Source organism: Sturnira hondurensis, unplaced genomic scaffold (assembly GCF_014824575.4).
Source record: "Sturnira hondurensis isolate 20B ecotype Veracruz unplaced genomic scaffold, ASM1482457v3 Scaffold0004068, whole genome shotgun sequence".
Taxonomy (NCBI): Eukaryota; Metazoa; Chordata; class Mammalia; order Chiroptera; family Phyllostomidae; genus Sturnira; species Sturnira hondurensis.
In genome coordinates this window covers 6728125-6754099 of record NW_028076699.1, presented here as the reverse complement: position 1 = coordinate 6754099, position 25975 = coordinate 6728125, and the positions used below count along the sequence as shown (strand labels likewise).

The 25975-nt window shown below is 39.0% G+C and overlaps 1 protein-coding gene across 5 annotated transcripts in view; it reads left to right on the top strand.

Annotated features, from left to right (window-relative positions):
* OSBPL9 (oxysterol binding protein like 9) overlaps positions 1–25975 on the top strand; it is a 132905-nt gene that overhangs the window by 4587 nt on the left and 102343 nt on the right. For 4 of the 5 annotated variants that reach the window (XM_037043299.1, XM_037043298.1, XM_037043297.1 and 1 more), the window contains exons 2-3: positions 6800–6850; positions 24866–24944. In XM_037043299.1, the coding sequence (XP_036899194.1) occupies positions 6800–6850; positions 24866–24944 (130 nt within the window). The remainder of the gene's footprint in view (positions 1–6799; positions 6851–24865; positions 24945–25975) is intronic. The other variant, XM_037043301.1, reaches the window with a different exon arrangement.

Sequence of the window (25975 nt, the reverse complement as noted above, 5' to 3'; positions counted from 1 at the left end):
TAGTAGTTAATATTGTCAAATGTCCAGTGAGTGTTTAGTTTCATTGATTGTTTCAAACGTTTCTCCCTCATCAGTTGGTTTATTTGATTCAGGTTTCCAAACAAGAGCCACACATAAAGTTTAATGTGTAGGTCCTCCTTTTAGTAGGTGTCTTTTAATGTGTAGGTCCTCCTTCCCTCTTCTTTGCCATTTATTTGTTGAAGAAACCAGGTCACGTGTTTTGAATTTTGCTGGTAATATCTTTGTGGTATGTGTAAACATATTCTTTTGGGAAAGAATACTACATAGGTGGAATACATCGTAACACATCAAGTGGTGTATTATGTCTGATTGATGTTTCTCTAATTTAAAAATTGATTAATAGGATAAAATTTATATTCTTTAAATGCTGTTGTTAAGGAGAAATAATCAGGAGATCATTTTTAAAAAGATTTTACTTATTTTTTTTTTTTTAGAGGAGAAGGGAAGGAGAATGAGAGGGAGAGAAATATCAATGTGTGGCTGTCTCCTACGTGTCCTGATTTGGGGGCCTGGCCTGCAACCCAGACATGTGCCCCAACTGGGAATCAGACTGGCGATCCTTTGGTTCACAGCCCATGCTCAATCCACTGAGCAACACCGGTCAGGCCAGGAGATCATTTTTATAGGACTTAGTGATTGATTGAATGTGAGGGAAAGGGGAGGAAGAGTCTGATGAAATTCAGGTTTTGGGTTTTACCCGGATGAATGCTGATAGGGAAGATAGGAAGAATAGGTTGGGGGAGAAAGGTGGTTGCTTTGGGTCGTGTTGGAATTGATGTAAAGATGTCAGTTGTTTGGAACTTAGGAAGATGTCTGGGTTATAGATAATACTAGCTTTACATACACAGGGGGGTTAAGCATGAGGATAATAGAGACTTTTGGATAGGATGCTAAGAAACATCATTGAATTAGTTATCTGTTGCTTTGTAAAAAATTACTACCTGAAAACCTAGCAACTTAAAACAGCAAACATTTGCTATCTCTTACGTTCAGAGGCCCAGAACTTGGGAGTGACTGAAGTGGCTCTGCCTCAGGGTCTCTCGGGAAGTTGCAGAAGACATTGGCTAGGGTTGGAGTCATCTGAAAGGCCTGACTGGAGCCGGAGGTTCTGCTTTCCAGATGACTCAGTCTCACAGCTGCTGGCGGAAAGCCTCAGTCGTTGCTGGCTGTTGGAAGGTGGCCTGGTTCCTTTACTAAGTCACCGGCTAGCCTCTCCTTTGGGCTACTCAAGTATCATCGTGACAGGGCATAAGCTTCACCCAGAGGGAGTGGAGCAGTCCAAGCCAGAGCAAGGAGGAAGCCACGGCACCTTTTAACACCTTGTCTGAGAACATCACTTCTGCCTTATTCTGTTCACTATAAATGCATTATTAAGTTTAGCTCAGGGTCCTGGGGAGAGGAATTAGACTCTGCTTTTTGAAAGGAGTATTAAAGACTTTGTGGACAGATTTTAGATCACTACAAACAGGGATTGTCGGAGAAAAATGCCTTATCAGCAAAGTGAAAGAGGACAGCCAGAGATACAAGAAAAAAACTTTTTTGAAAACAAGAATGTGGCACTCAAGTGGGAATAATGAGTTGGCTTGAATACTATGAGAGGGTTGACTAGATAAAGTCTTAAAAATATACACTGGGCCCTGGCTGGTGTGACTCAGTGGACTGAGTGCTGGCTTGCGAACCAGAGGGTCTCCGGTTCGATTCCCAGGCCGGGCACATGCCTGGGTTGTGGGCCAGGCCCCCAGTGGGGGGTGCATGAGAGGCAACCACACACTGATGTATCCCTCCCTCTCTTTCTGTCTCTTCCCCTCTCTCTAAAAGTAAATAAAATCTAAAAAGTCCATTGGATTGATCAGTTTGCACACCATTGGTGCCCTTGGTGAGAGCAGTTTCTGTGGAGAAGTGGGTGTGGAAGGCAGGTTGGAGTAGTTTGAAGAGTAAATAGGAGGTAAGAAGTCAAGAAATTCAAGACATTTGTAGATGATTCAAAAGGGGAACGGAATTGAGGGAAAGGTCTTCTAAAATAGGAGTATGTTTAATTGTACTGATGGGAAGCAAATCTGAGTTAAAAAATGAGGGTAGAGTCAGGATTTAAGGAATGCAGGAAAGAGTTACATCAGTAACTCTTTTCCCGCCTTGGGAGTGGGAAAAGATACAACTAGGGAAGTTTTAAAGGCTAATCATTTTAAGAACTCTAGCCCTAGCTGGTGTTGCATAAAGAACTAGTTGAGATTACAAAATATGGTTTGTTTAGTCATTACCCATAAATGTTTAACCCCCTTTCTTGATTTATATTGTTTTTGTAACATTTTAAGGAGAAAGTTAGAAACAGTGAATTAGTAAGTTGCCAGGACTACTCAAGGTACTCTTCATAAAAAAAATCATTAGAGAAATCATGTGTTCTCCGCAATTGCATACTGACTAGACGGCTCATAATGACTTTGCATTTTAAAACCACAAATAGTCAAAACACATTTAAGTGTTTTTTGGCAGTCCTTAGCAATGTGTACAAGATGACCAAAAATCTGCCATCTAATTTCTGCATTTTAGGTTTTTGAAGAGCTTAAATATACGTATTTCTCTTGCAAGGATATAAAAGGGGTAGTCAGAAAGATAACAGCACCTCCCCCATAAAGCAAAAGCAAATTTATACTTTTCTAAATAGTTGTTCATGAATAGTCAAATGTGATTCTTACTAAGCTGACACACTACGTATTAATAGTCTAAATGTAATAGAGTAGCTTTAGAAGAGCTACTTTATTACTAATCTAAATGCTCTGAAAACAAAAGTCTCCTAAAATGGCAACTAGTATCAGTGAGAAGCCGTATNTAACAGCACCTCCCCCATAAAGCAAAAGCAAATTTATACTTTTCTAAATAGTTGTTCATGAATAGTCAAATGTGATTCTTACTAAGCTGACACACTACGTATTAATAGTCTAAATGTAATAGAGTAGCTTTAGAAGAGCTACTTTATTACTAATCTAAATGCTCTGAAAACAAAAGTCTCCTAAAATGGCAACTAGTATCAGTGAGAAGAAGTATGTGGGCATCTTACACCTTTTGTTTTCCTTGAATATTCTGTTCAGACTTGATTTTTTTCCTGTTCTAATGCTTTCGAGCTTTGCTTATGTATATCTTTTGGGCATTTCATCATTTTACATCTGTTATGATTAACTAGCCATATCTCTAGTACATTCTTTCGTCTGTACAGCAAGCTTATAAACTCTGATGGCAGCATTGAGCGTTAAAATCCTCAAGCCCTACAATGTGGCACATTGTTCTCATAGTGAATGGACCAATGTCCAAGGTCCTTCAAACGAGGCTTAGGGACAAGATGTAGAACGCTGTTTTGGAATTGTTGTCTACACAGCTTTGTAAGTTTTGTGGAATAAATTAATAGCAAGTATGTACATCTCCGTGATTTATGTAAAACATGTTGGAGCTTATATTAGCAACAGTGGCTTTTGTTGAATCATCCAGAGCTTGTCAAACACATCCCTTGTGTGCAATCTTTGCTTAGTGTGTTAATCAGTTAATCAGTCAGTTCTTACTTCTCTTGCTAGCAGTTTTGTTGATGGTAATAATTTGTGAAAGGACAGAAAGTAGAGTTGTTGTTGTTTTTTAAGATTTTATTTATTTATTTTTAGACAGTGGGAAAGGGAGGGAGGAAGGGAGTGAAACATCAATGTGTGGTTGTATCTCTTGTGTGCTCCTTAATGGGGACCTGGCCGGCAACCCAGGCATGTACCCTGACTGAGAATTGAACCCGAAAGCCTTTGGTTCACAGGCTGGCGCTCAGTCCACTGAGCCACACCAGCTAGGGCTAGAGTTCTTAAATATGCCACTGCTATAAATGGCACTTGTCATAGGATTATGTTCTCTTTCTTTTTGTTAGAGAGAAAGGAAGGGAGAGAGAAATATTGATTTGTTGATCCACTTTATTTATGTGTTCTTGTTGTTTCTTATCTGAGCCCTGACTGGGGGTTGAATTTGCAACCTTGAGGTATGGTCTAACTAACACAGATACCCAGCCAGGGCTAGATTTTCAAATCATGACATAATCCCAGTCAAAGCTAGACATGCACAAGTGATTTAGGTTAAACGGTAAAAAGCGTTCGATCCTTAGGCATATGAGTTGTTTCCACTTTTTGGCTTTTATGACTGATGCTCCCATGAACATATGTGTACCCAAGTTTTGGTGTGGATGTATGTTTTCATTACTCCTGGATGCATGTCTAGGAGTAGAATTGCTGAGTCGTGTGGTAACTCTTTAATCTTTTGAGAAATTGCCAGACTGTTTCCAAAGCAGCTGCACTGTTTTACATTCTTACTAGAGGTGTGAGGATTCCAATTTCTCTGCCTGCTTGCCAGTATTTGCTATTGTCTGTCTGTCCTTTTGATTATAGGCATCCTAGGTGTGAACTAGTAAAACTTGATTTCGATTTGTGTTTCCCTTGTGGCTGTTGATGTTAAGCACATTTTCATGTGCTTTTTGGCCATTTTCATATCTTCTTTGGAGAAATGTCTATTCAGACCCTTTGAGCATTTTAAAATTGTGTTGTGTTTTTTTATTGTTGAGTTGGAAGAATTTTGTAATATATTCCAGATACAAGTCCTTTATAAGGTACATGTCTTGCAAATATTTTATCTCTTTTTGTGGGTTTTCTTTTTGGTGTCCTGTGAAGCACAAAAATTTCAAATCAGATTATGTCTGATTTATCTTTTTTCTTTATTGCTTCTGCTATTGGTGACATATTTGGTAAACCATTGCTTAATCTATGGTCCCAAAGTTTTATATCTGTGTTTTCTTCTAAGAATTTTATATAGTTCTTACATTTAGATCTTTGATCCGTTTTGAGTTAATTTTGATATATGGTGTGAGGTAAGGGTCATATTTATCTTTTTACATTTTATATTCTTTATTATTTTTACTGTTTCGCATGTGGATATTCAGTTATTCTAGCATACTAGATGGCTATTCTATTGTGTTGGCTGTTGTCATTTTTTTATTTGACACTCTTAAGGGAAAAGAGGTCAGTGTCCCTGACAAAATAGTCAGGTGTGGCATGTCTTAAACATTCTTGTGGCACAGCAGATGAAAACCATAGAACGTACTACAGTCAATGAAAAGGGTAAGACAGATCTCCATGTACACTTTATTTGCAGGTCTGTACGTAAAGTGCACATGTACACTTTATGTACAGACCTGCAAATATCCCCAAGAAATACTGTTTTATTTTTTCCAGCTTTATTGAGATATAACTGACATGTAAGATTGTGTAAATTTAAGGTGTATAACACACTGATTTGATATACTGTATTTTGCCGTGCATAATGTACTCCTGTGTGTAATGTGCACCCATGTTTTTGTGTGCATCGCACACAGGATTCTTGTACACATTGTATGTAATCCATATACTTGTGTGTAATGCATGTCTTTATTTTTCCCTCAAAAGTCTGGGCAAAAAGTGTGCAATATACACAGCAAAATATGGTACATATACATGTATTGTGAAATGATTACCGCAGTAAGGTTAGCTAACACATCCATCACCTCACATAGTTATCTTTTTTGTGTGTGGTAAGAACTTTTAAGATCTACTGTTTCAGCAACTTTCCAAGTATACAATACAGTGTTGTTAACCCTAGTCACCACGGTGCATTAAATCCCTAGAACTTAGTTATCTTTCAGCTGGAATTTTGCCTGTGGCTCAGTACTTTGCATGTAGGACATCTATGGTTTAAAGTGGGACAATTTTTAAAAATATAACTGTAATATTGACTTTTTTTACTTCTTTTTTACATAGGGGAGTGCAGAAAAATACCAGTTGTTTAGGTATTAAATATTTTGAAATCTTTGTTTATTTAAGGTTTCATTTTATTTTATTGTGCACAATTAATTTATTTTTCAGAATTTTTAGTGAATATTAACATAGGTCTTATTGTGCAGAACATAGCCTTTGCTTGGCTCTGCCTAGTAGCAGAGACATAAAGGCTAAGCAACATTTCATCAGTAAATATTTTTTGAGCCCCTAATGTGTTGCAGACACTGTTCTGAAGCATGCATAAGTCAGACTTAATTCCTACCCCCTAAGGAATGTGCAGTCTTAGTGGTGAGACAGACAGGTTAACCAACAGGTTAACACCACGTTATAGCGCAGGGTGGTGCAGGCCGCAGCAGGGGGACCCGCAGAAGACTCTGGGGGCCCAGGGGTAAGAATCCAGACTACACAGAGGTGAGGCGCATGTGTGATGATTAGTGACAGCAAGGCAGAAGATCAGGGCCAAAGATATTCCAAGCTGGAGGAATATTGGGTGAGAAATTTTAGTGGCAAAAAAAGTGACCCATTTGGGGAATTGCAAATAGATGAAGCTAAAGCTCAAAATGTGGTCCTCTGTCTGCCTGGGTCCAAATCACCTGGGAGCAATTCTTAAACCGCCAGGGCTAATTCTTAGCCCTGCAGGCAATTCGCAAATGTACTAAAATATGAGAAACACTGGTCTAGAGTTAAGGCCCATGATGGAGGAATGAAAATCGCAGTGTAATATGTGCTACGTTAAAGGTATACATAAAATTATTTGATTAGGTTTATTTGTATAGACTGTAAACCATTTTTGTTTTAAATCTGCTAATTCCTATCTGTAAGTGATTTGGGGGAAAGGGGGGTGGGGACGAATAAGGGATATTACTGTACATGTAAATGTTGTCTCTTAATTCCCAGGTGATTCTAAAACCAGTTCATCTTTTATTTATTGAATGTTTTTGCTTTTCTTTTAGTCCAAGGACAAAATGATGAGAGGCTCCCGCCGAGGATGTGTTAGACTCAGAGTGAGTATTTACTCATTTTTATGAAAACCAATTTTGATAGAAAAAAATGTTTTGACAGAATCATGGAAGTCTAAATTTAGTTAAGCTTTTTTTAGGCAGACAACTCTGTTCAGAGAGAAAAGAATTACTTCTTCAGGGTGGCTACTAGTCAGTGCCAGAACCAGGGCTGGAGCTCAGTCCTTTTGGCCTATGATTTAATGTTGTACCGTGTCTTCACATAGAACTGATTTTATTTTTGTAACCTCTGTTTTATGATCAGGGATAGAGGCCGGAAAATGAGTTGTTGTGTTGGTAGTAGAGCAAACAGTAGGGAAAAAATGCTGACAAATTTCCACTTTTAGCCTTTTTTTAGTTGATGTAGCTTTTATATCCAGTAGAAATACAATGCGAGCCACATATAATACTTAAACGTTTTTATAGGAGCTACATTTAAAAAGTAGAAATAGGTGAAATTAATTTTAATAATATATTTTATTTAAGCCAATATATCCAGAATATTATGTCAACATGTAATCAGTAAAAAAAATTATTAATGAACCATTTACATGCTTTTTTAAAAAGATTTTATTTACGTATGTTTAGAGGGGAAGGGAAGGAGAGAGGGAGAGAAATATTGATATATGGTTGCCTCTTGTGCGTCCCCTGCTGGGAACTGGCCTGCAACCCAGGCATGTGCCCTGACTGGGAATCGAACCGCGATCCCTTTGGTTCGCAGGCTCGTGCTCAATCCACTGAGCAACACCAGCCAGGTGTTTACATTCTTTTAAAATACTAAGTCTTCCAAATCCAGTGCATCTTTACACTTAACGGCACATCTCATTTCAGACTAGCTGCACTTTAGCCAGTGGCTAGTGGCACCTTATTGAACAGTCCTGCTTTTAACTGTTTGTTCAGTTTCCACCACTGTCCAAATCGCTAAAAGAAAGAAAGAATGCAGGGTTGGGGACCCAGTTTCTAGTACTCCACCGTATCTAAAGAAGGGCCGGCTCTATCATAACTAGGTAAAACAGCTTCTCATAGCCTCTTCTTCTTTAGGCTTCTGTGGCTTTCTTTCTGCGATCTTTTCTCTGCGCCCTTTAAAGATGTGACTATAGTACTTAATAACTCTGAGAAAGAAACCAAATTTTAACAGACACATTTTGGCACTGAGATATAGGAGGAAGTATGGGGGGTTGCAGGGTAGGGATGAGACAGGCTTGTTTTGAGCAGATGATGGTGTATATACGATAGCGTAAAGATTAAAAAAAATGTTTACTTTTTTTTTCGTTCCTTTTGTTTTCTTCATTTAATTTCTTTTCTAAGCACTTGCTATTGACCTCAGTCATCCCTCAGTCTGGTATTAACTGCTTTCTTGGCTTGAGGTAAGCTCAATACTGAGATTTTGGCAAAGCTGTATTGAGATAGCTCTTCAGTTGACTTAAACCTAGATTTGGGCCACTATCTCATGGTTGCATTTAATGCAGTGTTATTTTCTTTTAAATACAGCTTAATTAATTATTAGCCTCTGTGTCTACTACCCAGGTTGAGAACTACAGTTCTGCCACCTGCCCTGGAAGCCTCTGTATGTGCCCCGTTCTGACCACAGTACCCTCCCTAAAGTTGCTGCTCTTCTGTTCTAGTGATCGTGTCTTGGATTTGAATTCCTCGATTCTACGTTTTTATCTTGCTCATTAAAAAAAACTTCAAATCTTTTGTTTGTAATTTATCTATTGAAGAATCTAGACCCTTTGTTCTTTAGAGGTTTTTCATAGTTCAGATTTTACTGATTATAATTTACTATGTTCCTCTGTCTCTGCTTTTCCTGCAAATTGGCAACAGGATCCAGATACCAGATTGGACTCAGATTCGACCCTTTTGGCAAGGCTGTATAGGTGGTGGTGTGTTCTTTTATCAGGAGGCACATAGTGTCTGGTTTTCACTCTTCATTGATATTAGCAGCTATTGGTGCTCAGTACATTAATTTGAGGGTTACAATATTACGATATTTTATATTAAAGATAATTATATAAGGAGCCACTTCATCTATTATTTGGTTGCCTGGTGGTAGATATCATTCAGACAGATAAGATGCAAGCTTCACTATTTCTTTTTGCTTACTCAGATTTCAAGATAATGAATTGACTTAACACTCATTTATATATATAGGGCCGGGCAAAAATAGGTTTACAGTTGTGAGTACACAGAACACAGAGGTTATTCTTATGTTATTTATTTTTAATTTATTTTTAGATTTTATTTATTTATTTTTGGACAGAGGGGAAGGGAGGGAGAAAGACAGGGAGAGAAGCATCAATGTGTGATTGCTTCTTGTGTACCCGCCTGTGGGTGCCTGGCCCGCAACCCAGGCATGTGCCCTGACTGGGAATCTAACTGGCAACCCTTTCTCAGGCCAGCACTCAATCCACTGAGCCACACCATCCGTGGCAGTTATTATTTGTTAATTGTTATATTATTTTCCATGTAAACAACTGTAAACTACTTTGCCCTATTCTGTATATATTTAAAAGAATTTAAAGTAGAGACTCAAATAGGTATTTGCACTTCCACAACTCATTTTCCGGCCTCTATCCCTGTTCATAGAAGCATTACTGATAATAGCCTAGAGGTGGAAGCCCACAGTGTCCATCTGATAGGTGACTAAACAAAATGTAGTATATATAATACATTTAACGAAATATTATTTACTCTTAAAAAGGAAGAAAATTCTGACATATGAGTAAAATAAGCCCATCATTAAAAGATAAATACTGTATGATTCTACTTATATGATGTGCCTAGAGTTGTCAGATTCATGGAGACAGAAAATATAATGGTGGTTTCCACTGGTTGAGGCCCCGAGATTTAGGGAGTTCTTGTTTAATGGTCACAGAGGTTCAGTTTGAGAAGATTAAAAAGTTCTGGAGATGGATGGCCATACACAATGCGAATGTACATAACACTACTAAACTGAACGCTTGAACACATTTAAATAGTAACTTGAGTGTTATGTGTATTTTACCACAATTTAAAAACCCACACTCATTTATTATCTTACAGTTCTATAGATTAGCCACCTATGAAGGGTTTTCTACTTAAGGTCTCACAAAGCTGAAATCAAGGTATCATCCACCAGCCTGGGCTCTCATCCAGAGGCTCTGGGGAAGAATCCAAGGCAGAGTCCACTTCTGAGGTCATTCAGGTTGTTGGCAGAGTTCAGTTCCTTGTTGAGGACTGAGGTCCTCAACAGTTCCTTGTGTTCTTGCTGGCTGTCAGCTGAGATTGGCTCTCAGCTTCTAGAGGCTGTGCATACTCCTTGTCACACAGCCCCTCTGTCTTCAAGTCAGCACACCACATCAAATCCTTCTAGTGTTTTGAATCTCTCTGACTTCCCATTCTACTACCAGCTGCAGAAAACATCTTTTATTTAAAAGACCTCGTGTGATGTAGGGAAAAGGGAACCCGTGTGCACTGTTGGTGGATATGCAGTTTGGCATAGCTACTATGGAAAACAATGTGGAGGTTCCTCAAAAAAATTAATAATGGAACTACCTTATGACCCAGCATCTCCACTTCTGGATATATATCAAAGAAACCTAAAACACTAATTTGAAAGAATATATGCACCCCTGTGTTCATTGCAGCATTATGTACAGTAGCCAGATGTGGAAGCAACCCAAGTGCCCATTAATAGATGAGTGGATAAAAAAGCTGTGGTACATGTACAGTGGGATGTTACTCGGCCATTTGTGACGGTATGGATGAACAGTCAGAAGAGTACAACTACCATATGATTTCCCTTACATGTGGAATCTAAAGAATAAAATAAATGAACAAACCAACTTGAAACAGACTCATAGACACAAAGAGCAGTCTGGTGGTTGCCAGAGGGAAGGGGATTTGGGGGACTGGGTGAAAAAGGTGAAAGGATTAAGAAGTACAAATTGGTAGTTACAAAATAGAGGGATGTAAAGTACAGTATAGGGAGTATAGTTAGTAATATTGTAGTAACGGGATGGTGCCAGTTGGGTACTGGAAATATCAGGGGAAGGATCACTTTGTAAAGTGTTTGGTTGTCTAATATACTGTACACTGAAGCTAATATCAATAATATTGAATGTAAACTGTAATTTAAAATAAAATTTAAATTCCTGATAAAACATAAGAGATAAATAAAAGGCCTCATGTGATTAGGTTAGGTTAACAGGCAGTCTTCCTTTTGCCATGTAATTAATCCATTGATTACTCATCCTGTGACGTAATCACTTCGGGGCTATGTTATCATTCACAGTATCCACCCACACACAAAGGGGAGGAGATTATACAGGGGCAGGGGTCATGGGGGAAGGGGCAGAGTTCTCCCTGCCACACAGCATGTCAGAGATGAACCAGGTGTACTTGTGTTTGAACCTTATTCTTGGTTTTTGCTTGGTTGACTGGAAGAGGGAAGTTATCTGTAAGCTTCCTGAGCTTGAGTTTTCTTTAAAGGAAGTAGTATAATACCCTTGTAGAATTTTTTTAAGGATTGGACACCTGGTACATAGCTGGAAGCTGTTAATTAGTTATCTGTATGTGTGTGTTGTATGTGTGTGTTAAGAGCTTCTGAGGTACAGTTGACCCATAAACAATGCAGGGGTTAGGGGTGCTGGGCCCCACATTCTATGCAGTTGAAAATCTGCATATTACTTTTGACTTCACTGACATTTAACTACTGTTGACCAGAAGCCTTATCCATAACATAAATAGTCCATTAACACATACTTTGCATATGATATGTATTATATACTTTATTTTTACAGTAAAGAAAGCTAGAGAAAAGAAAATATTAAGACAATCATAAGGAAGAGAAAATATACATTTGTAGTATTTATTGAAAAAAATTTGTGTGTGAGTGAATGCAATGTTTCCAATGCATGAGACAGCCCCATAGCAAAAAATTATTTTATCAAAACGTAAGTAGTACCAAGAAACTTTGTAAACCACTTTTGACACATTCAGTCAGTCACAACACCTCCAAATACTGCACAAATTTTTTGCCTCTCAGTTGCACTTTTACCTTTCTTGAAATGATAAAGCAATAATATGCCAAAAATGTTATTTTCGTCCATCTTCAGTATTCAGATGGCTATACAAAAATTAACCAATTTTGGTGTTTTTTTTAAAGTGCACACTGATATGATAGCTGTCACCATACAATCTAACAAAATTGTTTTGAATGAAGTTAAAGACAACTAAGCACTACTAGAGCCATTGTAGGGAATAAACTGGAGAAATGTTTTGGCCAACACAACAGAATAGGAAAGACCTGGGGCTCAATCTCATTCAGCTCTACCTATTACTAACTCTGTGCCTATGGGCACATTTTCTTACTCTTATGAAGGTAACATTATATAATTTGCAGTGTGTTGGGAAAACTTCTGGAGAGACCAAAGAAAGAGGCTGACAACTCCAGCATTACATCAAGAGTTTATTAAGGGAATTTAGCCCTGGCTGGTGTAGCTCAGTGGATTGAGCACGGGCCTGCGAACCAGAGGATCTCGGTTCGATTCCCAGTCAGGGCACATGCCTGGGTTGCAGGCCAGTTCCCTGCAGGCCAACTCCCAGCAGGGGATGCACGAAAGGCAACCATACATTGATGTTTCTCTCCCTCTCTCCTTCCCCTCTAAAGATAAATAAATAAATAAAATCTTTAAAAAAAAAAGAGTTTATTAAGGGAATTTAGATAGGAGGTGTGTCTTGGGCCCCCACAAGACAGCATGGATACCCTCCATTCTATATGGCAGGTGCTAAAGAATTCTATAGAACAAGGCAAATGGATAGAGGTGCTGGGGTATGATCCACCCAGATAAGGCGGACGTGCTTAGATGCAGTGGCCTGTTCCAGGAACCAGCATGAGCTAGCACACCATGCAGCGTAGGGGAGGAGCTGCTCAGACAGTCAGTCTCCAAGGGGATTTACGGGAAGCAGTCTGTCCTGGCTGGGATCTAGCTGGGGCTAAGTTGAGAGTCCACATCATGGAATAGTCTGTCCTCCACCCAGGGTTGTTGTAAGGCTTGGCAGTTACTTATGCATAGGGTTTGGTGCATAGTACGAAACTAATACAGAACTGTTGTGGGGGGTGATGATCACAGTGATGGTGATTGATAAGCATCTGTCATCTAGAGTCTGAAGAGCTTAGTGAGCTGTCATTGACCCCCTGGCACAGATCTCTTCCTGCTTCTCCATCCATCCCATCCCGTCCCATCCCATCTTCCAACTCCTTCATGTTCCCTTATTGTGTTTCATCATTCCTCATTGCTCTTGGGATATTTTTATTTTTTAGTTACAGTTTACATTTAATATTATTTGTATCAGTTTCAGGTGTACAGAATAATGTACACTCATATATTTTATATAGTGTTCCACTCAGTGTTTCTAGTTGACATTTTTTTCTCTGTCAGGAATTTTCTGTGTGCTCATCTTCTAAGGGACTTTTGAAAGTTTGCCTCTTCTCTGGAGCATTCCTGACCCACTCCCCCACCCCGCTCTGCCTTAGGCTGTGGCCTTTGGCACTTACAGCCAAGAAAGTACATTACATTTGAACTTGTCTGATTTTCCTACTTGTTAGTGAGTTCCCCATCCACTGTCACCAGTGCCTGGTACAGGGTAAGTAGGTACTTGAAAAAATGCTTATTGTTGATTTTATGTATTTGTAAAATAATGAGTAAGTGTTGGAGAATTGGCCTTTACTATAGTTTACATACAAAGGAACTATGAAGTTATCTTAAACACATGAGCTAGTTGTATGATATGTTTTCTTTAAAAAAAAAGCCAACAACCGTGTGGTATTAGGCTACATAAAAAGATAATAGAGAAAGGAACCAATAGTTACTGAGGAAGGTCTTATGATTAGACATTGTGCTGGATGATTTTCACATGTATGCCCACGGTAATCCTGCCACATAAATGGTGTTACTTGTTTTACATGTGAGGAGGCTGAGACTGAAGCTACTTTTAGTAACTTTCCAAAGTTATAGTTAGTAAATAGTGGATCTGGGATTGAACTTGGATCTGTTTCATTCAAAACCCTGTTCAGTCCTTAATGTTACCACTTGACTAGAAGAGTTAATGTAGAGACATGCAGCTTGTTGCAGGGGAGTGTAAAGCCAATGGAGGAAAGCAGAAGAGTGAAAACCGTTCCCTTCCCTCCTACTTTCTTTGACTGTATTGGTGGCAAAGAGTGGGCCACTAGATGGTGTCCTTGCCTTTGATGTAAAAGTAAAATGTTGGTTAAGTTCTGCTGTCTGATTTTTTCTCCTCCCCAACACGCTAGCTAAAAGCAAAATATTCACATTTCCAGATACAGTTTGAGAAATGAGATATAGTACTATTGAAGAGGTACTGTGGGGTAGAGGCGAGAACAGGCAGTATATGAGATGGAATTCCAATCTGGATTTTGCCACTTTATTAGCTTTGTGACTTCAGGCAAACCTGTTCAGCTCTGTGCTTTCTTCTCTCTGGAACAGGCAGCATGTCATTCACTCATGGAATTATGAATAGCAAAGTAATTGATACATTAAAAAGTATCCAAATACAATGTTTGGGACTTGGTTCTTAATTGATGGGAGTTACTGTTATAATTAATAATTACTGTTGATAAGACGAATCTCAGATTCTGAAGAATTCTACAGGGCCTTAGGAATCACGCAAACAAGATGAATTATACTCGACATAATTTTAATGCTAAATATATTGTGAGTTTTCAAAAACTATTAACCCACACGTGACTTAAGTAATACTTTTTGACTGGGTCCTGTGACGCTGAGTCCTCCATTTTCCAGTTGTGTTGGTCATCAGAGCTGACCGATTGCATGAGGGACGTGCCATCTGTTCTCTTTTCATTTAGTCTATCACAAGAGAGGTTAGCAGTGTGCCGTGGTGGGTTATTAATGGTTTTAGCACCGACTTCTTATGCTGGTCCGTTATTTCATTGATTCTATACTGTGTTTTCTTATAACATCTCTGGCTTTGAGGCGTGTCTTACAATCATTGATTTCTTAGAATGGATGCAACAAGGCATTGCTTTAGGTTAATGTATAGCCCTTAAGACTGTCCTTCCTCCTCATCCCTTTAGATTTGCTTTTGCCATTTGTCTTCTCATTTCATTATGAAAAATCACTCTATTGATTTCCGCCCGTTTTGTTAATTCAGTAGCTTTTTTGCAAGTGTCATCTCTTCTGTATGAATTTGACACTAGAAGTGTCCTGTCTTGGGCAAGATGTAGTCATTTATTCAGTCCCTGTGATTGGTGCATAGATGTCATTAGGGTTACATTTTCTGAATGTTTATAATATTTCATAATTACAAATTAAAGATTAAATAAAAGATTTCAGGAAAATGTTAGCCAAATGAAAGCCAGGAAACAGTATTATTATTAGACACAATAGACTTTAAGGAAAAATTAAAATTGTTATGGAAAAAGAGAATACCAAAACCCTACTATTGCACAGATAACATTCTTCAACAACAGGGGAATAAATTAGAAACCCCTTTCCAAAACACTAGCCACTCAGTGTTTTTCACATGAATACTTCTAAATAATTCATAGGTGAAAGTAGAAATCATGGAAATTATGAAATATTCAAACTTCAATGATAATGAAGGGATGACATGTTAAAACTGCATCTAAAGCAGTCTGTGATTTATAATCTTAAGTGAATATGTTATAAAATAAAGATGAAAATTAATTTAAAAAATTAGAAAAAGAAGTATTGATAAAGTACAAAGAAGAAAATAACAAAGTAAATTTTTAGGATAGGGTCACTCATTAATATAGATATCAAAACTCTGAACAAAATACAGTGATCCATACCCAGTACTGTATAAATGAAAACTATTAGGACCAAACAGAATTTATTCTGTGAATACTAGGATACTAATTTTTAAAATAATTAATTTACTGTATTAACATTAAAAGAGAAAAAGTACATGATCATCTGAGTAAATGCATAGGAAGCAATGAATAAAATGAAACATTAATTAAAGATTAAGCAAACTAGGAATAGAGGAGAATATTCTTAACCTGATAAGGGATATTTACTAAAATGCTACAGTGTGCTTAACAGTGAAGTCATAGAAGTAGTCTCTTTAAAATCAGCAGCAAGACAGGGATGCCTGCTTTTGCTGCTGCTTTAAATAGTGTGCTCGAGTTATAGGTACTAGTAAATGCTATTAAGGCAAGAAAAGATACAAAATATATAAGGCTTAGAAGGAAGAACAAAGTTAGTATTTGCAGATGATGTTTCTGTAACTTCTAGAGGTCCTGGTGAACATGTAACACAATTAGAAACTAAAGAGTTCAAATAGAAAGGATTGGAAGGGAAGAAGAAACATTGTTGATATTTGCAGATATGATTGTCTACTTAAAACAACCCACAATCTACAAGAGTCTACAGAAGAAGGTTTTTGGATATGAATTAAATATGCGTTCCTTTATATGACCCACAAACAATTAGAAAAAACAATTATTTAAAAAAGGAATTGAATGTATAATAGTAACAGAAACTCTAAATTACCTCGGAATATATTTTATAAGATAAATATATTCCTTTGGTGGAGAAAACTGTAAAACATCATTGAAAGATGGAGGGAAGGAAGGGAGGGAGGGACAGAGGAAAGGAAGGAACAAAGAAAAGAAGGAACAAAGAAAAGAAGGAAGGGAAAAGAAGAAAGAAAGAGGGTATCACTCAGTAAATGAAGCTGAATCAATTGGCTGCCGTTATGGAAAAAATGAAATTATTCTGTATCTCATGGTGTACACAAAAATAAATTCCAGCTCTGGCTGGTGTGGCTCAGTGGATTGAGCACCTGCCTGCAAACGAAGTTGTAGGTTTGATTCCCAGTACATGCCTGCATTGTGGGCCAGGTCCCTAGTTGCAGGTGTATGTGAGAGGCAACTGATTGATGTTTCTCTCCCTCTCTTTCTCCTCCTCACTGTAAAAAAGTAAATAAATAAAAAATTTTTTTAAAACAACTGCTTCAATGAGCTATAAAAAAATTCCAGAGGCATTAAAGGTATAAAATGAAAATTTACACTCATAAGAACATATAGAAGAATGTCTTTATAATATCAGGACAGAGAAAGATATCTTAAAGAACAAACCATGATGGAAAGGATTGGCCCTGGATCATGTGACTCAGTGGATTGAGGTCCGGCCTGCCGGCATTCCCAGTCAGGGCACATGCCTGGGTTGCAGGCTGGACCCCAGTGCGGGGAGAGTGAGAGGCAACCACACATTGATGTTTCTCTCCCCCTCTCTCTCTAAAAATAAATAAATAAAATCTTTTAAAAAAGATTCACACGTTAGATAGCACTCAAATTTTAAATCGCACAACAAAAAAAAATACCACAATCAAAGAGAAAGACAACCCTTGGCCAGGAGAGAAAATATTAAAATGCATACACCTGACAAAGTAGAATATATAAAAACTACAAATTAATTGAGAAACAAAAAAAACCCCTGAGTGCATACAAATCAGTAAATAAAGCAAAGCAGATTGTTCACCCCCCTCTTGCTATCACCTAAAACAATTGCCAACTGGTATGGTGCAGTGTGAATCACTGCAAAAACTACGGATCAAAGATATACCTATTTTTTTTGTCAGATTGGCAAAAGACAATACATATATTTTGGTGTGCCACAGAATTTTAGTAATTAGTTTATGTATGCCATGAGATAAAAACGTTGAAAATTGCTGGCCTGGACAACTCAGTAAACACTCGTTGAACCAATGACTGACGCTGAAGCAGCCCTTCCACGCGCAGCAGCGTCTTTGGTGAGCAGGCTGGACCTTGAGCTTTCCTCCTTGGTTCTGTGTTGTGGAGTCCTGTCCCTTCTCTCTAGACTGTGTGCTTTTCCAGAACAGAGATGTATCTTCCTCATCATATCCTCTGGCTGATCCTGTTAGAAGCTGCGTCAGCAGTCTGTGCCCTAGAGGAATCAGCATTCCATTTTAATCATCTTTGGAGCTGGTTTAGCAGCCCACTTTTCTCTTCTTGCCGAGGGAAACTGGCCCTGCAAGAAGAAAAACCAGACTTCTGTGTTCCCCACCCTCTTCCCCAACTCATGAGAGCATAAGTTTTTCTGACTTTGGCACCAGAACTATGACTCAGGTCTGTAGTGTGTTTGCGTGTGCACTAGAAAGGAGAAGAGGGAAAGTCAGGACATTCATCTGGTTGCACAGGACTGCCCTGCCTTTCTTTCTGTCTGGGACCTAGATAGTGTTGGCACAGTGGCTCATAAAAGCAGGACTGAGATAGAAACTTTGGTATTTTGATGGGTTGGCATACAAACAAATTTGTTTAATAATTGAATACTATTCCATATGTGGATTAGCAAAGGGAGTTTTGCTTTCCAGATGTGAAAAATAAGTAGTATAAACTCACAAAAGGAGAGGAAGGCTGTTTGATGGGAGAGGTCTTAGAAGATGGCTTGGGGCTCCCAAGGAGCAAAGCCTGAGGGCCTTTTGCAAGTTAGGTGGTAGAATGACCATGTCCCCTAAACTAGGACATTCTTCAGACAAGTATGGGATTCTGTTCATTATTATGTCAGGACAACAGGCATAGTCTGGCACAGTCCCAGGCAAACCAGGTTATATGATCACCATATTTGAAGGTGAACAAGAGCCATTGATTTGGTTATATATCCAGGGGTGTCCAACCTGCGACCTGTGGGCTGCATGCAGCCCAGATGGCTATGAATGCAGGCCAACACAAAATCATAAATTTACTTAAAACATTACGAGATTTTTTTGTGTGTGTTTACATGTTACAATGTATTTAATGTGTATCCCAAGACAACTCTTCTTCCAGTGTGGCACAGAGATGCCAAAAGGTTGGACACCCCTGTGAGGAATGGGAAATAAAAATAAATTTTAGGTAGGAGGCTTAGACAAGTCTGAATAATCTTGACTGGAAAGGAATGAGAGGTGGGGCAGTTGTTAGGTGAAGACATGTAATTGAAAAGGATCATCGTGGTGGTGGTGGTGGTGATGGTGGTTGTTGTTGAAAACAGGATAAAAACTCAAGCCTGTGTAAATGAATTGGAGAGAGAGGAAAGTTGAAAATTGCTAAAAGGTAAGAGACCTGAGGAAAGGTGATAGGGAGTGGAGCCTTTTCCCATATGACAGGTGAAAAAGAAGAAAGAATGGGTCTAGATGCAAGTGAGTCTTTAGGTGGGAGGGCATAGCAAGTTCAGATTCTTACCAGATGATTGCCTGTGTTGCTCTTGGGGGTCCAAGGAAAATAGAGAAGCTTTTAAATAGCTACAGTGGACAAGGGGAGAGAGACCAGTAACAAGGCAACGATGCCGCTACCACCGCTTACATTCAACGTTGTCTGCCGCTCTGGTGGCGTCTTAAACCAGGCAGTCCTAGCTAATGAATAAAGCAAGAAAAGTAAATATAAGCTATAAGGATTGGAATAGAAGAAATAAAACTATTATTATTCACAGCAACGTAATTGAGCATACAGAAAATAAAAAAAATCTATATACTATTAGAATGGATAAGTGAATTTAGCAAGATTACTGAATACAAACAAAGTCAATATACAAAAATAAATTGTACTTCCAAATACCAGCAACTAGTGATTAGAAAATGAATTTTTTTTAAAGATTTTATTTATTTACTTATCTTTAGAGGGGAAGGAGAGAGGGAGAGAAACATCAATGTATGGTTGCCTTTCGTGCGTCCCCTGCTGGGAGTTGGCCTGCAGGGAACTGGCCTGCAACCCAGGCATGTGCCCTGACTGGGAATCGAACTGCGTCCTCTGGTTTGCAGGCCTGTGCTCAATCCACTGAGTTACACCAGCCAGGGCAGAAAATGAATTTTTAAAAATAAAGTACATTTACCATAGCACCCAAAACATTAATTACTTAAGAATAAGTGTTAACAAAAGGTGGGTAAGACCTCTACTCAGAAAACTATAAACATTACTAAAATGAAAAATGACCTAAATAAGTGGTAATCCCAGTTTGTTCCCAGTTAGTATTATTGTGTGTGTGTGTGTAACTTATACACCTGACTAACATTATAAAGAGCCATGAATACTCACTTCCGATTTCCTCATTCTCCGTCACTGACCCTAGTGAAAATGGTGACATAGTTTCACCTGCTGTCCTGGGGAGAACTGGTGATGACTGTGTTGGTGATGTTGATGTGTAATTTATCAAGGCCAAGAGGAAGGAGTTGGAGGACTTGCTATACCTCATATCCAAACGTAAAGGCTTCCAAAACATAACATGGGGAAACATTTTTATGGTCTTGAAATTGGGAATACTTCTTAAGACACAGAAAGCACCACCATAAAGTACAGAAATCAATACATTGTACTACGTTAAAGTTAAGAACTCTCCATGAAGAGACACCGCTGTGAGAGTATGCACGCTGGCAACAGGGTGGGAGAAGATAGTTTTCTAACTCATAACCAGTGAAGGGCTTATGTTCAGGATGTAGCAAAAGCTAATACAAAGAATTAGAAAATGATACTGCAGTCTTATCACTAGAGAGAAACTAACTATTTCACAAGAGGCTATTCAAATGGCCAAAAATATGAAAGGTACTTAAGCTCATCAGTTATCAGGGAAATGTAAATTAAAACCATGTTGATACCACCACTCAGTTGCCAGAATGACTAAAGTAGAAAAGTATTAGTGAAGCCCTGGCTGGTGTGCTCAGTAGATTGAGTGCTGGCCCGTGAACCAAAAAGTCACCAGTTCGATTCCCAGTCAGGAAACATGCCTGGGTTGTGGGCCAGGTCCCCAGCAGGGGGTGCGCGAGAGGCAACCACACACTGATGTTTCTCTCCCTCTCTTTCTCTCTCTCTTCCCCTCTCTCTAAAAATAAATCAATGAAATCTTTAAAAAATAAGTGTTAGTGAAGATGTGGAGCAGCTGAAGCTTTTGTACACCACTGGTTGGAGTGTACTTGGCACGACCACTTTTGAGAACTGTTTGACAGTATCTAATAAAATTGACATATGAATAGCCTGTGGCCTACCAAATTCACCCCTAGATTTCTATATAGAGATACAAGCATATGTATAATAAAATACATGAGGAGAGTGTCATAGCAGCATGATTCTGATAACCTAAAACTGGAGACAACATGCGTGTCCGTCTACATTGGAGATGATAAATAAGTTGTGGGTGTCCATCCAAAGGAATACTACTTACAGCAACAAAGTGAACAAACTACTGCTGTGAGCAACACCTCCATGAATTTTACAAACATCATATTGAGTGAAAGAAGCCAGACACAAAAGAAAATACATAATAGTCCATTTGTATAAAGTTCAAAGGCAGATAAAACTGATTTGTAACGTTTGAAGTAAGGATAGAATTTATCTTTGGGGTGGAGGGCAGGCCTAATGATTAGGAAAGGTTACTAGGGTAGCTTCTCTTCATTGAGCTTGTGCAGCTTATGATCTTTGTATGTGATATATTTCAATATAAAGTTGCTTTCTAGTGATATATAGTGTATAAGATGCTTATCGATAAGATTGTAAGTGTATAAGATTTCAATGAAAATGTTTGGTAACTGGCAGCATTACTGAATTTTTTGGACTGTAAGGTGCACCAGACCATAAGAAGACACACCTAGGTTTTAGAGGAGGAAAATAGGAAAAAAATTTTGAAGCAAAAAATGCGGTAAAATATTTAATAGCATAAATAACACAGGCTGTGCCTCCCTCCCCCACTGCAAGCCAGGCAAGCTACATTTGGACTATAAGACACACCCCCTTTCCTCCCAAATTGGGGGGTGTGTCTCATAGTCTGAAAAATATGGTAACTCTTCACTGGAATTTAGTTCTCTCTGAGGACAAGGTCTAGGGCTGTTCAGTACAACTTTCTGCAGTTATCAAAATGTTCTGTATCTGCCCTGTCTGGTAGTTATCAAAATGTTCTGTATCTGCCACTGGCTAAGTAGGACTGAGGAACTTACTAAAATTTTGCTTAATTTTAATGAATTACAATGAAAATTTAAATATCCACATGTGACTGATGGCTGTTTAGAGTGGATAGTGCAGGTCTAAGGGTATCGATGTGAGGGATGAGTGACTGAAGGAGAATGACAGTGAAGTTCATTTGAGTTGAACAGATCAAGAAGTGGCGAGGCCAGAATGTGGGATGAATTGTGCATCTGTACATTGAAGACAGCTCCCGGTGATGGCAGGACCTGATTGGAGTGGGGGATTGTTAACTCAGTTCCAGCGTCTTCAGAGAAGCATTTGGATAGAGGAAGGGAAAGGCGTAATGGACCAGAAAGATGCTTTCTCCCAAACAGGCTATCAGAGGCTCTTAAGTAGACATGTTTCTGAAGTACAGCTTAGATAATTAAGAGCCAGGGGAGAAGAGTTTTAAGAAAGAAGTGTTCAGCAGCAGCAATCATGCTTCAGCGAGGTGCTTTGTGACAAAGCTAGAGCAGTAAAGTGGTCATTGGAGACTGTGAGGGTTCAGTTTGTTCACTAGTGGGGAGGAAATAGATTGCAATAATGGATGGAAAGTTAAGGCGTGGTCAATTTCTAAAAGCTCCTATGTAAAAACAGTGAGAAATTATGTGGTACCTCAGGCTTGTGCTTTTGTTTAGCAAATGGTGGGGAATTGAGCTAAGGAAAGACATAAAAAGCGAAATTGGTGGGTCGTTTATTTTTCTAGCGCTTGGAGGAAACATTGAGGCTGAGTACTTAGCGGGTCTCTGAGGTGAAAAGGGAAGCTTCGGGCTCCGTATGATGGCAGCAAGTTTAGTTGGGCCAGCCTTGAACAGTCTGAGTGGCAGTGTGAAGTGTTGACTTCATTTAATAGATCAGGGAGAGTCAAGGAAGGTTTTAAGCATCTGAATCTCCTCTAACAGTCTGTGCTTTAGGAATATTACTCTGGCAATAGCAGGCAGACATTGCCTTATCAAGCAAGAAGCGATGAGAGCATGAATTAGGACAGTGGCCGTTCATAGGCTGCAGAAGAGTTGGCGGATCTGAGATTATAGCCTAGAGGTGGGGTGAGCACAGTTGGTGGTACTAGAATGAGGGGGAACAAGTGTAGAACCTGCAGGTTTCTGTTTGGGTTGACTGGGTAGCTAGTGAGTTTCTGTTAAGGGACTAGATTGGGGTGAGTTATAACAGCTTTTTTCAGATATAATTCATATACCATACAACTGACCCATTTAAAGTATACAATCAATATTTTTAGTATAGTCACAGAGTTATATAACCATCACCACAATAAATATTAGAATGTTTTCTTCACCCTGGAAAGAAGCCCATACCCATTAGCTATCACTTCCCATTTTACCATACCCTCTGCCCTCCCCCCAGCGCTAGGCAACCACTAATCTACTCTTGATTGCTATGAATTTGCCTGTTCTGGACATTTCATGCAAATGGAATCACACATGCGCTGCCTTGTGACTAGCTTCTTTCACTTAGCATGTTGTCAAAGATCATCCATGTAGAGATTCCTTTTTGCCATGTAATATAGTCACCTCTTTGCAGGTTTTACCTCCTCCACTGGCATTAAAGTGCATCTTAAGGGGCAGGGAGTGTTGTTATATATTCAAGAGCTGTATCTAGCACATATTTTCATATTTTGTTATGACTCAGGAAATATTTGATACATCATAAATTCAAAGGTTAACTCAGTTGACCACAAAATTATAAGTTAATCAGAATGACCTACTCCCACACATGCTTTCCCACTGAGGTGTGTCTGTATTTTCTGCCCTGGAGTAAGTGAATAGGGACCATGCCAATGGGTGTGATTAACATTGTGTGACCTTCATTCAGTCACTATACTCACTGGAGACACTTTCCAGTGAGTGTCTGACAATGTGGATGAAAATCCGTACTCAATCTGACACTGAGGAATAGCTAAGATAATTCAAGTTGATGGGATTTGGATAGAGTTGGAGTTCATCTAGACAACTTGTGAGAAGGTGAATAAATGTTTATCTCTGTTACCTAATCCTCCTGGGAGAAGAATAGTTTTTTTCCGAGGGATTAGGTTCTTTTGGCCCCTTGAGTCTTTTCAATTCCCATTTCAAGGTCCTGGTTTTGTCTGTGGTACATTGCTTCTTTTGTTACCAACTGGAAGCATTTTACATATTCCATGTTCTCTAAGTTTTTTTCTCTGGGATACTTAAGACATGTATTTCTTTATGACACCAACCAATAGACTCTTTGTTTTGCATAGCTTCCTGTCACTGCCCTTAATTTCTGTTTTCATAATAGGATGCATGTAGTTTAATACAAAAAAAAATTAAAGTGTAAAACCCACCCTTCCTAAAACACTTTATAAATACAATCCTCTTCTCCCCCCTCTTTTGGAGAGTTATTCATGCTTTTATTTAGAAGACATATGCTGAGTGTGTGTTTGAGTGTTATGAATCAAAATAAATAAAATAGTTTTTTACTTCCAAGATCTCATAGCAGTTCGGTGGGAGGAGGCAGATGCCTGACAAATAGATAATCACATTATATTATGTGAAACGTGGAGCAGCAGGGCCATGCATGAGTGGTTATGGGAGCACATCTGGAAGAAGTGATTGGGACAGTGTTTTGAAGCAAGTGTCACCTGGTGTTTCTGCACTAATAAGTATGACACAGAATAAGAGCCATCTGCGCTCTGGGAGCCTCACAGCAGCCTGGCAAGGAGGAGGTTTTGACTCCCATTTTAGGGAGTGATTTAAGGCTCAGAAAGGCTCAGTGAGTGGTTGTCAAACACAAATACTGACTCAGATTCCGTGGTTGTCCCCTCGTTCCCACCACACCCATGCCCTTTCAGCAAGGATAGAGAGTATGCATGCAGAGTATTACACCAGTGCCCTGCTACCCCCTCTCCCTTTGTTTTTCCTCCCTAAGTAAATCTAGGGCCTCAGATTCCCCTCATCTGTGTCTAGTTTGCTTCCAGTGTTGTCTGTGGTGCATTGAGCATTCCAAGGCTGTAGCAGTGGTGAATATTGCTGATGTCATTGTTTGCCTTATTGGGATTTTGCTTTGTTTCACAGGGAGCTGTGATTGGTATAGACGATGAGGACGACAGCACCTTCACAATAACTGTTGATCAGAAAACCTTCCATTTCCAGGGTGAGCTGAAAGAAGAGATTCTTTCTCTTCGTAGTCCCAACTGCTTCTTTCATTTTCTTTTGGGTTGTTTGCTGAATGAGGTTTTGCAACTGATCCTGCATGGACGAGCGCACAGGAACGTTCTGGATGAAGTGGTGCCGCAGGTTAGGGAGGGATTTGTATCTGCAGTGGATACAGATCTGTTTGAAACGACTGGATCTGGCTGCAATCGGAGATTAAGATTTTAAAGGATAAAAATCAGTGAAGGGAGAGAGTAATGGGCTGCTGCTGCTGCTGCTGCTGGCTTGTGTTTACAGAAGGTTGCTGACATTCTTTATTGAGGAGTATGGTTCTGCTTCTGCATGAAGAGTCTAAAGACTGACTGTGAAGGTTACAGTGTTTGTTCGTGTAAAACTCAAAATGTAAATTAAATTGAAGCTAGTGGCAACCTTTGGTTTAAAGGTTTTGCTTTGCTTCAAGAACTGCAAGTTTGCATTCATTTCATCTGCATTTCTGTGTCTTGTCTGCCAGCCGTCATTTCTCTGCTATTATCCTTTTTTATAGTTAATAACACCAATGCCATCTGCTACTGCTATGTTTCGGCATTGCATGCTATGGTTCACCGGTAGAAAGGGTAAGGTACTGTATAATCATTCTTATTTCATCTTGCATTGAAAGCTCTAAACCGGCAAAGTAAAAGTCAATTTTAATGATCCTGTCCTAATGTACCTCTCATATGATAGGAGTGTCTGTTGGCTTTGTAACTAGTGTTCTTGTTATTTTGCTTGTCCAGAGTAATCTTTCTTTTATGTTTAAAGAAGTCCGAGAAACTTCAGAAATGAGAAGATTTAGCACTTTCTCTGAACTGCAAGTGGCAGTGCACTGCAATAGATGCTAGGGATACCAAGACTGATAAATACTAAATAAATTTATAGCTTAAAACTATTTTGGTTATGAAGTCTCAAGTGACCAAGTATGTTGTATAAGATGTTCAGACAGCTGTTGTCCTTCTGTGGTAGGGTAGTAGTTGCGATAATATTTCTGCATTGTCT